Below are 13539 nucleotides of genomic sequence, written 5' to 3'. Positions count from 1 at the left end.
AGCAGAGGGAGGAATTTAGGTTTTTAGGTGGGGGGGGGGCATGCACCATGGGTCACAGTGTGTGTGTGTGTTTGTGTGTGTGTGTCCAAGCTGCACGGACAGTTTCAAATATATCAATGTTCATCAAATGGAAGTATTGTTTTGGGGATAATTCATTGTAGACTGAATAGCAGTGTTTGGAAAGTGGAATATTGTTAAAAGACGACTCCAAACTTTTTAAAGTTTTCAGAAAGACAATCAAAGAAATCACAAACTTTGGAAATTAGGAAAAAGTCTCTTGCTACATCTGAATCTGGGATTTGTTTTGCGCCCTGGACTTTTTAAACACTTTATAGAATTGTTGATGTCTTCTGACGTACAGCATGTTTATTTGATGTTTTATTGAGTATCATTGAAGTAAAGCATGTGTCTGTCTCTGTCTGGTTGCAGGGAGCGCTGTGGGGTGATAAAGATTCGCCAAGGAGGAGGTCAAAGACACTGGAGAGAACAGGAAACACTTTTCCAAAACGGACCTGCGGGCCTGAGGAGGCTGTCGAGGAAACGCTACATAGACCTTGGTAATAATACACACACACACACAAATAAAGACCACAACTCAAAGCCGAAACCTAATTCCAACCCTAAACGAAATCTAAACCTTCAAACATATAAACTAACTAACGAAAATGAAGGTTTACTTTAGAAAAACGTGAAGTAGCATAAATTGGTCTCACAAAACACAGAGCTGGAGGCTTTTGTTTAACTTGTATTTAAACTCTGAGCAGAAGCAATTTGTAAATTTACTTTGCCTCCTTATTGGGTTAAAGCAGAGTCCATCTGAAATGTCCTGAGAGGAGTGTTTTCTACATTCGGATACTTTTTCTCTTGTGTTTGACGATGACCTTGTCTTTTCTCGCAGATGAGGCCGGTCCGGGTCCCGTCAAGAGCAAGTACGATGCACTGGACTTTGACACTCTGCTGAAGGAAGCCCAGAAGTCGCTCCACCGCTGACAGCACAGCGCCCTTGACTGGCCAGCCTTAGTGAAGCGCAGCAACATCCCTGCGACTTCACTGCTCCGCCCTCAGAAAGGCCTCTGGGTACCTCCATGCAAGGCAACCTCGCAAAATGTTTACATTTTTACCATTGGAATAAAGTAAGGACCTTGTTGTTTTTTTAAGTTTCTTTCACCGGAGGATACTGCTTAGAAACGAGGAAGCCACCGGGAGTCCGGACGGGCGAAGAGACAAATGGAGGGAATAAGACTTTTATCAGCACTGGTACAACAACCACAAACAGAAACGATACAGTTGTCTGCTGAACAACAACAACAAAGCTGCTTCCTGTCTGTGTTGGTGACATCATCGCCCTGCCTTGGAAGCGCGGGTGTGAGAGACCTCTGTAGCAAATCCTTGCTAACCCTGCATTGCGTTGGTCGTCGTGGTGTGTGTGTGTGTGTGTTTCCGCGTGTGTGCGTGTTCTTTGTTCAGTTTGTTTTGTAAAAAAAAAGAAAGTTAAAAAACTCCCGTTTTCCAACCGGGGGGGAGGGGAGGGGTGAATCCGCCGCGTTCACCGTGAAGTCTAACAAAAAAAATTGACCCTGCTTTGTTTTAGCGAAAAAATGTGGATGTTATAAATTTTAAAGATCTATTGTGTGTGTGTTATTGACAAAGAATATAACAAAAGAACATTTAACGTAATCATAATGATGACTGATAAAAAGTTTACAAATCTAAAATGAAGAAGAAAAAAATCACCTTTTTTTCTTTTCTGTAATTGTAGTGCTTCCTTGATTTGATCTATGCACTGTACGGGGGGGAACTGTCTCCGCTGGCATCCACTTCCCCTGGGAATCGAACCTCTGACTCTGACATCTGAATAGATACGGGCTTATACTACTGGCTGCTGCAGGCTCTGTGTGATGGGCGCTTCGGTTATTAAGACCCTGACTGGGATTGTGGGGGGGGGAATTTACCTTGTGAGTGATTCCGGCCAACTCAAACAAAACTGTTGCTTGGAAAGTTCTTACTTTGAATGTGTCACACGGTGTGATTTGTTAAAATAGGCAAATTTGACATCGTAAACTATCATTAAGTGTAGTTATTTAAAAAAAAAAAAAAAAAAGAAGCTTATTAGAGACAATTTTCGGGCTACTGCAAGAAATTGTAGTTTTTAGGCGAGTTAACAATTCAGGGTTAGGTTTGGAGTCAGTTGGGATAGAATCAGGTTGATTTAATGGATTACGTCAGTAATTTCCTTGAACCGTTGGCATTTTCTTGTTTTGGTCCAGTAACGGTCACACATCCATCCTAGACGTTAAATCGTTGTTGTCACCGTTACTCGAAAACTCGATTGCTTTGAAAACACAAAAAAAATCTCCAGAGAAAATGTGACAAAACTATATTTTGTGCTACAGCGGCCGACACCGGGTAAATTTCTTCCCCAACTCTCGACGGGTCTTGATGCATCCTAATGACCCCCCCCCCCCCCCCCCCCAACGCCACAGCCAATGCAACAGTTACTGTTTACAATTGGACTGCAGCAAGCGGAACGACAATGGGGGAAACAGGGATGGTAGCCATCTGCGCTTTTGTACCACACCCGATATGAATTCATCACAACCGCACTTTGACCAGAACCAGTCCGGTTTTCCATCACATAGGAAACCATCAGTCGTTACAGGACCTGTGAATAGATGTTCTATTTGGATTGTCCGGGATTCCCTCGTTTCTCTGCGACGTTGGCTCTTGTAATGACATTTCAAACACTACAGACCAATTTGCTGCATTTAATCCAAATGGAATGTATTTAACAATCTGAATGTAATCATCGCGTTTTCCCCATTTCTGCTTGCCCAAAGATTGTGGAGCTGTTTGGTGCTTTTCAAAAAGGGTTAGCCGCGCTCGCTCGTCCGGTCGACCGCATGCGACCCGATTCCAGTGGGAAGCGCAGTCTGGGTTCAGCGCCTACTTCACAGTCCTCGTGCAGCCAGTAGCAGCCATCGTCCAAAAGCGAGATGAAGCCTCCGAACCGGCCAATCCGGTGACAGCGAACCGTCACATCCGCAACACAGCCAGGGAACTAGTGAGGTGCGGGCTAGAAAGTAACAAAAAGAGCAATCGGACAAGAATGCGATGTCTCGTCCGGGAGGTACTGTATCAGCTGAGCATCTCTACCTCACATCCATCCATCCCTGTCTTCGTATTTCTAGATGCTCCTCCTCCTCCTCCTCCTCCTCCTCTTTTTATAGGTCTGTCCCTCTCTGTTTTACGTCCGGTGTGTTCTCTGTGTGAGGTTTTCTCCGACGATGGGCGGTTATAGGTAGTGTGGGGGTTTGTGTTTGGGGTTATTTTTATATATACTTTACGACTCCCTCTACCACTGAAGTCCGTTGTAAGAGGAATAATCTCTTGTCTTTCTACTCTACTCTATCCTTCGCTTGCCTCATAACGGTTTTAAGCGTGTCCGTTTCTTGGAGTCTCAATAGTGTGTCTTTGTGAGTGTTGTCTTTGTCTCGTGTGTTGAGTCGGACACTGCTGACGCTTGCGGGTTGGTGAGGAAGGGTCGGGAGGGGTTGAACGGTGGCGCTCGGCGGTTGGTCGTGCACCATCCATCCCGACTTCCCCCATTCCTTCTCTACTCGGCTGAGGATTTCAATAAAACTCAGCCCCGACTCTTCCTCCGTCTCTATCTCTAACTCTGTCGCTTTCTGTCCCCGTGGGTTCAACTCCTCGCTTCGAGGTCGACTCCAAACCCTGGTGAACTCCTCCTTTTTAACAAATAACCGTTCTCTCCTCCCCCCCGTCCTCTTACCTTGTTCTTTCTCTATCTAATCAACTCCTCGGTAACACACACAAAAAATTGAATGTTTACATCACTCGATTCTCCTTTGACTTTATTAGGAACGCACACTAAGTACAAAGGCGCCTTATTCAGTGTTTTTAAAAGATATATATATAGATATATATATAACAGCAAGTGAAGTGGCCTAGAAGGATGGACCCTCTCCAGGCTCACCGATGTCCAAAACTAAAAACAACAATTTAGTGCTATACATACTGATTAAGAAACAAGGTTCTAGAAAACAAAAAAAGAGGAAAAGAAATATTTAATTCTAACAAAACTAATCGCAAACAACTGAATGAGTATTTTGTGCTTAGTATGTATACTACTAAAAAGTGAGAGAATGTGCTGGTTTACATGTTAAAAAAAATATATTATGAATATATAATGTGTATATAGCACTCTGCCTCATTGTAAACATGAAATATATTGTGTGTTTTTTTGTTTTAAAGGTGGCGGGTCACAGTTTATTGCTAATCAGTCGGGAGGCGGTCGGGTCGCTGAGTTTATGTTGCAGGGAGAAAAGAAGGGAAAAATAAATTTGCATTGACTTCACCCAAAGTCCGACACTGTTGTAAAACGAAAGACAAAAAAATACCAGGATCCCTTTAGACTATCACACTAGAAGGTTCTGTTTCTTTGCTGTTATGAACTGACGGAATATTTTTTGATTTTTTTCTTTTTTTTTCTGTTTTGTTGTTTTTAAAAAAAAGAAGCAATTTGAGATGCAATACATAATAATCTTATCTTTAAGACAGCCTTTCTGAAACACTGAGGTAATAATGTACAGTGTGTGGTCGGCTGTTGAGCCACGACACAGGCAACCGTTTAGCTGCAGATTCAGTAGGTTACTGTGCTGTATGTTGACTGCTGTGAAACTAGAAAATCATGAAAACAAATCGCAGGAAGAATGTCGTCGGTTGTCTCGTAAACACGTAACACGTATACAAAACAAGCCGCAGTAATATTACTCTCGCACAAATAATGTCCCCAGTAGTAAAACATTGCCACAATATTTTCTTCGTATTGAAAGGAAGCTGTTGTAACTATGTTATTACCATGCTTTGATGGTGCACAGGTTTGTTAGAATCTGAGTTGCATTGGACACTTGTATTACAGTTAATAATTATACATGTATAATAACTCTGGTGGAGGAATGTGGGAGGGAAGGAAAAAAAGAAAGCTGTCGCTGGTTTGACCCCGTTTTTTAAATGGGTTGATGCAGACAAGGTCGACGCTGTAGAAATCCCAATTTCACTGCCGAACTTTTACCGCATCGCAAAACAAAAGAAGCATTTGGTAGAAACACAGATCACAGAATCTATAATGGTCCAGTTCGCAGATAGGGACACTAAAGAAGAACAGATGCAAGGTGAAGCAGATGAAACCAGACAATTGACTTTGAAACTACGATAGTACTCAGTAGAGAGCTTACTTCCACCAAAGCCCTTTCAAGATCCCAATTATTGCAATGTAGAAGAATTTAAAAAAGAAAAACCCTTCCACCAAGTTACATGGATTTGTGATCAGTAGATTTCACGTAATCCTTCTTCCAAATGACAACAAACTAACCAACAGGGACAGAAACGCAATCTTAGAGAAAGTTAAAAGGTTTGAACAAGAGGGAAAAATTGATGTTTAACTGTGTTTCTCATTGAAGACCAAAAATACGTTACATTAAAATACTGTTTACGAACCTTTTCACGTTACGACAGTTTCATGTTGCAAAGCTAGTTTCCGTTGAACCTGTTGCGTCGTAGGAGAAACGTAAAGTGTCTTCATCTAATCCAAAAGTCAGACGTCCGTGTACGTGAGGAAACCTTGAGCCATGAGCACGTTCTGGGATTTCTACAGCGGCCGCCCGCCGCTGAGCCTGTGACGAGTTGTTAGAGGTGAACATCCAAACGACTCCATTTCTCATCATGGCGAGCCTTAAATATCAATCGGGGGGGAAACTAAGCTACCACTAGCTTGTACTATTTCTGTTTCAACTCCTTTCCAATCCAATGTGGTTAATTATTAAATAATTACTGACGTAATTACAACTTTTTTCAATAGCCATATTATAAAAAGATATATACATATATATGAATATATATATATTTGTGTGTTTGTGTAGATATCTAGAAGATTATATACTTTCTTATAGAAAACTTTGATGTTGACCATTCTCCTCAGTGTTTTGAGAACACGTTGACACATTTCAACATAATATCGCTGGGTCTCGGTCACAGGGCGACGGGCAACGAATCCAAATAGAAAAATAAAAACCTTATAAAAAAAACAACCTTCCGAAGGGAATTCCCCTCATCAGAATGCAATACCTTTCTTTCCAACATTCATTTGAGAAAAATGGCAAGAAAAACCATCAAAACTTGACAGGCAAGTTGACCAAAAAAAAAGTAGAGAACACTTCAAGGATAAAGTTTTTGGCGGCTCGTGGGATACGGGATGTTTTCCGCAGCCGTGTCAGCTTCAGTTTTATACACGTCATGTGTCCGGCCCCATGGCCCCACTTCCTTGTTTTTTACGTCACTTAACGTTTCTTTGCGTTCAGGAAAACAATGTATCTGTCGAGCTACGCCATCGAACCGGCCCCAGCCAGGACAGGAGCGCTTGCAATACCGGCTCGAGTTCGGCCTTGTGTGTGATCTGCAAGTGGTTGTGTCACGTTTCAGCATCAACAGTTCATTAAAGGTTAATCTGTGAAAACTTGACGGCAACAGTGATGTCAAATAGATACTTATAGTCGGGACTGTCAAAATCTGCTAAATGTGAGTGGGTGTTTTTTTTTGGGTGGAAGAAAATACTTTGACAAAAGGGCATACATTGTTTTTGTTATTACTATTGATTTCATTGTCTATTTACATCTAATGACTATCAAATTCACAAATGATTTTTTTTAACTTAGTTTTTGGTAAAAAACAAAAAGGTAAATACTGCTAGTGAGATTTTATATTTTTACATATGTTGGTTTTATTTTGCGTTTCTTCTTTTTTTATTTATACGCCACTTAGTTTGGATATCTTTAAATGGTGTTTTTGTTTTTTTCTTTTCTTCATTTTGTGTGATTTCATGTGTCTTGAGAATGTGGAGACAAAGGCATTTCAGTATTTTTGAATTGTTAAAATCTAGTTTCATAGAAGCGGAAGTATCTGATGTTATAAATTATATTTTAATTCATGTAAATAGTTTAAAACAGAAGACTTTGGCTTCCTTTTAAACTGAATACATTTCTCTTCAGAGATTGTTTACATTATGAAACTGTAGAGATGTGCTCCTCATATACTGTAAAAAGTACATATATTCATTGATTTGCCTCCAAAAAATAAAATCCTAATGAACAGCACCTTGGAGTTATTTCTGACATTACAAGAAAATGATGTACGTCCAATATCTCAAGAAAGCCGAAAGGGAACTTCTTCAAATTTGGTTCAAACATTCACTCGGACTCAAGGATGATCTGGTCTAATTTTGCAGCCAAATGTCACGGTGGCCACACAAAGCAAAGGGTTTGTCTTGTGAACGCGATAAATCTTTTACATGATGAGGGAACACTTTCAGATTTGGAACAATGACTCATTTGGACACAATAATTAACTGACTTCATTTTGGTAGCCAAAGGTTAAAATCTGTGGCCTCATAAAGCAAATTTGTTACCTTGGGATGCGATATCTCTGTAACATCTAAAGGGAATCCTTTCACTTTTGGAACAATCAGTCATTGGGATGCACGATTAACTTACCTGATTTTTGTAGCCAAAGGTCAAAAGCCAAGGTCACGTTGGTTAGTTCTGTTTCTTTAACATTCTATGTTAAGATTAGATTGAGTGAAGTAAAGGTCAGGGTCACTGGGACCGCAAGTTCTCAAGTCTGTCTTCAGACCAGTTGTCACGTGCACTCAAAGAACTGATTAGATTCCTGTGCTCAAAGGTCAAAGACCAACAATACTTGTAAATAAGTTTTGTGTATTTACTTTACAAAAACCTCAGGGCACTTTAGTTTTTAGCAAGCGTTACTCACTCTGTACTAGGTTGTACATTTCGTGGGGACTAGTTTGAGGTGCGTGTTAATACAGACTTGGTTTTCCAGTGAGTATTTTCTGCAGGATGATTTGAATTTGGGTCAAAATGAGCTGCAGCGGCTGTGAAGTGAAGAAGCAAAGACGACCGAGGTCATATCAGGCTTTAAATGATCAGAGGATATTTGTTAGAAGAAGCAGTTGGTTTATTATCTTTCTGTGAGATTTAGAATATCACAAAAAACAAATCTGTAAAGTCTTCTCTGCATACGTTCTTCATATTCAGACAGAAATCTGTTCAGTACATCAAATCTAACTTTTCAGTTTTATTCTGAAATTTCTTACATGTTTTTCTTCTTAAGTTTTCAACCTAAAACATGTGGAGACATTTTATGAGGCTGTGTTTCTATGAACACCTCTTTGCCCTTTTATCTACAACATAACTTTAAAAACTGAATTCAGCTTTAAAATTAATTAATTGTGAAGGTTTCAGTTTGTTTGTCCTTCATGTTGTTGGTGTTTGCTGCTGCACTGAATCATCCCACTCACTAAAAATAAACAGAATAAAAGTCTGTTTCAAGGACCAGTTCCTCATCCAAACACCCACACACACACACACACACACAAAGACACACTTTGAGAGCTGTTATTTATGGGTTCGTATAAAGTGGGTGTCGGCCTGCTTACACAAGACGGAGCATATTGTACGACTGCTGTGATCAACTTATCAATGCTGTGGAGAGGGTTCAGCTTCACAAAGCAATATGCTCTGCTGCCGGTGCTCACACACACACTCACACACACACACACACTAATGGGCGCTCCCTCTCTCCAGTCTTCCCCTGGTTAAACAGAACCCTATTAACAGGCCGCTGGCAATTTTCCGCCCGGCTAGACCGTGATTCACATGTCACTGACTGCACTGATGATGTCCATGCATGGGACGTCACTACACCAGCAGCCCTGATGTTCTCTTGTCTCCTGTCACCAACACACCGGCAACACACACACACAAAAAGAAGAAGAGCACGAGAGCGTTTACGTTTCACAAGAGCTCCGAGACAACGAGGATGAATGGAATCTGAAATCCTCTGAGCCGTGGCCCGGTGCACTCTGCTGCTTTTACACATCCCAAGTTCAGCTGAATCGTTCTCTGACCCCCACGATGCAGCAAGTTCACTCATCCATTTCAAACTGTTCTGAACTCCCAGACTTCTGAAACTTCCCCCTCTCGCTCTCTAATCAAGCACGGAGCGATGTATCAGCGATGTCGAGGCTTCAGGGTTAGAGACTGAATGTGGGCCACGTTGTGCTGCTCCTCGTTCTGCTCACGGCTTTGTTCAAACTCTCATACGTCTCGTCTGAAACATGCATATTGTTCAAACTATCAAACGTAAATTATGACTCATCAATAAGAAACTCCCTGAAACAGCCTGAGCAGGAGCACTGAAGTTACGTATTTCACAATTTGATTAATTTGATAATTTCTCTTCCTGTTTGCATTTTCTTCACCGGGGTGTTACAAACTTTGTGTTTGTGTACTTACTTTGCTGTTGGACATGTAATGTAAAGTATGCGTGTGTAGTCTTAGGTCAATAAGAAAACACAATAATCCAGAAACCAGTAAGAAACCAAAATAATTAGATGAAAGTAGCTAAAACATGAAGATCGTAGGATAATTGGTCCGTTCTAGGATTTTAACTAAGTGTGTGTGTGTGTAGACACAATAATCCATAAACCAATAAGAAACCAAAATAATGAGTCCACTCTCTCCCAGTTGAGGTGCAAATTCAAATAAAAACCTGGATCAAATGAATTCAAACATAAGGTTAAAGTTTCGTGCTCTACATGTTTTTAATAGCTTCCATGTCATGTGACTCACTGTCTACAAACCAACTTGTATTATTACCTGTCACAAAGAAGGCTCTTTATTATCTCCACCCAATCAGGGTGTATTTTCATTGACGCATGTTTCATTGTCCTTTTGCAGGATCACTCAAGAACTAGTGAGCAACGATCAAAAATATATTTTTTTTCTGGATAAATGGGCCGATCTAGGATTTTAACTTTCTCTATCCTGACGAGATGGGTCGTCAGCCTCGGTGGATCAACTCTCCCAGTGACCTTTTCTTCCTGATATGCATTTTGTAACGTAAATGGACCAGTGGGTCTCACATTAACACAATCTGTCACCCTGCAGTATGAAGCTGAAATGAACACCTGTCCCATCCTGCAGCTTGTGAAACGACTGTGGAGCTGAATCACTGTGACCTTCATCGAGGGTCGACACAGCTCTGTGTCGGCTGCAGAGCTTTTTTATCTGCGTGTCCCTAATAAGCTCCCAACCCGGATGACGACCACATTTATTTATGCAATTAAACTCTTCTTTGGTGGATACAGTTCGTTTCTGAAGAATTAGCCGTCCTCTTTGTCTTCGGTGATTAACTTCACAGCCCACAGGCAGAGGAGACGATTAGAAGTCACGCTGACGTCTCCTGTCCTACTGGCCTCTGCGTGGACGTTTCTGCCGGCCAGTCGTGACTGCAGCAAACAGCTCTGCACTGCAGCGTTATTACACACACACACACACACACACACACACACACACACACACACACACACACACACACACAGCAACACACACACTGTGTCACCCCTGTGAGGTTTCAGGACGTCACACTCTCAGACACTAATGGTTATTTCTCCTCAAACTTCTCCAACAGGGGAAATGCTTCATTACTTCAGACTCTTATAATCAGCTCTGAACTTGTGATGTTTCTGTGAAGCTCACTTGACGTGTGTGTGTTCACGTGGAAAACCCTCGGCTTGTTTTGTCCGCTGACAGTTCCAGTAAAGTTTATTCCGACAAGACGCTTCTCTGACTGGAAAACAGGCAGAAAGAAATAAAGAGCGGAGCCGCAGATGGCCGGTTGAGATGCTGACATGATGTTCCGTCTGTTCCGTAATTCAATTTGATATCACAGCGGTCTCACTCCGGACTTTTAGTGGCCATAATGTGAAATACAACTTCAATAACATAAAAAAAAAGGCCCAGTACAGTTTTATAATTGATCTTATGACAGCGGCCATGTGGGATATATCGAAGTTGGGAACCACTCAAGCTGCCAGCCAAAATCGATGATGTTCCAGAAATCCAGGCGATTGTCCGAGAGCCAAAAGATCGATCGTCAAACCCCCCCCCCCAAACTGCACAACAACCAGGAAGGCAGGAGTCCGGCCCGTTTCTAAAATGAGTTATGGGAACGTTAGGGTTAAAAAACGTGTTAGTAGTTTGGTATTATGAGAAAGAAAATCATTTTTTAGGTTCGTTTGATGTCGGTATTTGGAAAAAATTGAAAGTAATTGTCTCCGGCAGGTCTCACAGACATAAGAACCCGGAAACATATTATTAATCTCTGTCGCTGATTCTACACTGATTATTAACATTTACTCCACCGGTCAAAACACGGTGAAATGTGTTTAGAAAGAAACATAATAATTCTAAACACTTTTTCTCTTTTTATTTGGACGGATGAACTTTGACATCATTTCAAAACCAATTAACTCGGCTCTGAATTGCACAGTAATTAGTTCATCTTAGAAATGATGGTTTAAATATCCGGGAAATCCAACTGAGCTCCGAGAGCCGCAACAGGTCAAAGGTCAAGTTGTGCAACGCGCTGATAATTGTTTCATTCGCTGGATTCTGACCCACACACAATCTAATGACCCACTGAGATCTGTTGTTCAAACTAAGAATTTGAATATATTAGTTTTCTGACTCGGCATTGGATCTTATTTGTATTTATTATATTGTTTTAAATCTAATGTTGGATTTTTAGATTGTACATAAAGACGATGTGTCTCCTCTTCCTCCCACCATCCAGAAAGGAATTTATTATATCTCTGATATCAACATCATCATCTATGAATCAGGACTCGTGTCGATACCTGAACTCGACCAATCAGGAGTCAAACTCAGCTGTCAATCATTAAATTTCATCCTGTTTTATATCTTCAAATAACTAATTAAAAATGAATTTACTCGAAAAATTAAATATACTTCAATCTTCATCAGTGTGATAAGAGATATTAGAAAAGGAAGCATCTTAGATAATATTTGAGAAGTATTTAGTATTGTTTTATTGCCAACTGCCAATCTGGAGGAGGTGGGGTTTATGACATGTACTACAGCCAGCCACTAGGGGGCAGTCAATATATTTATATATACGTTTGCCTCGGAAAAAAGACCAAAAAAATGCTAAATGCCAAATGCTGTTAAGTGGTTAAACTAGATAACAAATTATAAATCATTCAGGAATGTGTTCTCCATCCTAGTTTTCCTCTAAACGTGAGGATTTGTTGTTACAGAGCAGTTGAATTCAGTGAGTTGCAGTTTGTGATGTTTCCGGTCGCAGCCGGTTCGTCGTCCTCCTGAGACGTTTGAATCTGGACGGAGACAAACACCACTGAGATGATCTGCTCTGGTTTTCTGTCATGTTTTAAAAAGAAAGGTGAGAAAAGACCTGATGGAGAAATTATTTATCACATTGTGGATCTGGAGCTTTTAATAATTAATCTTTTTTATCAGCCATGTAGAAATATCAAAGCTTCAGAGGAGTTTCGCTCGTCTTTCTAGTTTCTCTAACACTCCTGTTTTTATCACTTTCTTCAACAATTTGCCATTTTGCACATATTTCACATATTTTCAAATATTTAATTCAATGTAAACTCTTTAATATTGAAGTCTTCATATGTTATATTTATGATGTATGAACGTCTGACAGTGAGAAATGAGAGGAACCTAAAGAGACAAACTGGAGGTCAAGTTCACCACGATGGTGTCGATCAGCCTGTGAGCTGCAGGTCTGACACGTGCTCACTCGTCAGCACCTGAGTGGACGTGAAGCCGTCGTGGGACTCGAACCTCGGTCGAACGCTCGGCGCGTGTACGACAGCGCTCCGGTGATGCTGAGGAGAATGTGCTGGGACAAGAAAAGCCTGAGCGAACCAGTCAAGTGACTTCCTCTGCTTGGAGACTGCAGCCGAGCCTTTTGCTCAGTCGTCCTATAAATATCTCACATCCCTCTCTATCTCTCTCTCCCTCCCTCGCTCCCTCTCTCTCTCTCTCTCTCTCTCTCTCTCTCTCTCTCTCGCTCCCTCTCTCTCTCTCTCTCTCTCTCTCGCAGGCTGGCAGCTCTGCAGTCACGACTGCCCCCGATCCCCTGCTGGAATGAGGCTGGAGCTGCCTCCCTGCTGCAGGCTCCCTGGGTGTACTGCAGCTGCCCCCCCCCCCCCCCCTCCCCTCTCTCTATCTGCAGTCACGGGTTGTGTCTGCGTCAGAGCTTCACACACTCTGCTGAGCATCACAACCGTATACGGCAATCCTTTAAGCTCCCATCATGCACTTACATCACGGGCGCTGACGTCACAGGGGCCGACGTCTCACACACACCCCCCCCGGTGACGTCACACTCAGATTATGTATCCATGCTATTATTATTTCAGCGTTGGGAGGGAGGCAGAGAGGGGGGGGGGGGGGTGTTGGGCTCCTGCTGCAGCTCCAGTGGTGATCGCTGTTCATTATCGTGCTCTGGCATCACACTGGGTTTTGTAACTGAGTTATGTATCGTTCTGGGTGGGAGGGTTAACTCACGCACACACGCACACACACACACACGAGCACATTCAAATGCAAA

At 41.7% G+C, this 13539-nt stretch overlaps 1 protein-coding gene across 1 annotated transcript in view; it reads left to right on the top strand.

Annotated features, from left to right (window-relative positions):
• ppargc1b (peroxisome proliferator-activated receptor gamma, coactivator 1 beta) overlaps nucleotides 1–7167 on the top strand; it is an 82154-nt gene extending 74987 nt beyond the window's left edge. Inside the window, exons 11-12 of the mRNA XM_062393707.1 lie at nucleotides 430–557; nucleotides 899–7167. Of these exons, the coding sequence (XP_062249691.1) occupies nucleotides 430–557; nucleotides 899–990 (220 nt within the window). The 3' untranslated portion in view covers nucleotides 991–7167. The remainder of the gene's footprint in view (nucleotides 1–429; nucleotides 558–898) is intronic.
• The last annotated feature ends 6372 nt before the right edge of the window (nucleotides 7168–13539 follow it).

Source organism: Platichthys flesus, chromosome 8 (genome assembly GCF_949316205.1).
Source record: "Platichthys flesus chromosome 8, fPlaFle2.1, whole genome shotgun sequence".
In the NCBI taxonomy this organism is placed as follows: Eukaryota; Metazoa; Chordata; class Actinopteri; order Pleuronectiformes; family Pleuronectidae; genus Platichthys; species Platichthys flesus.
This window is presented reverse-complemented; position numbering and strand designations above follow the sequence as displayed.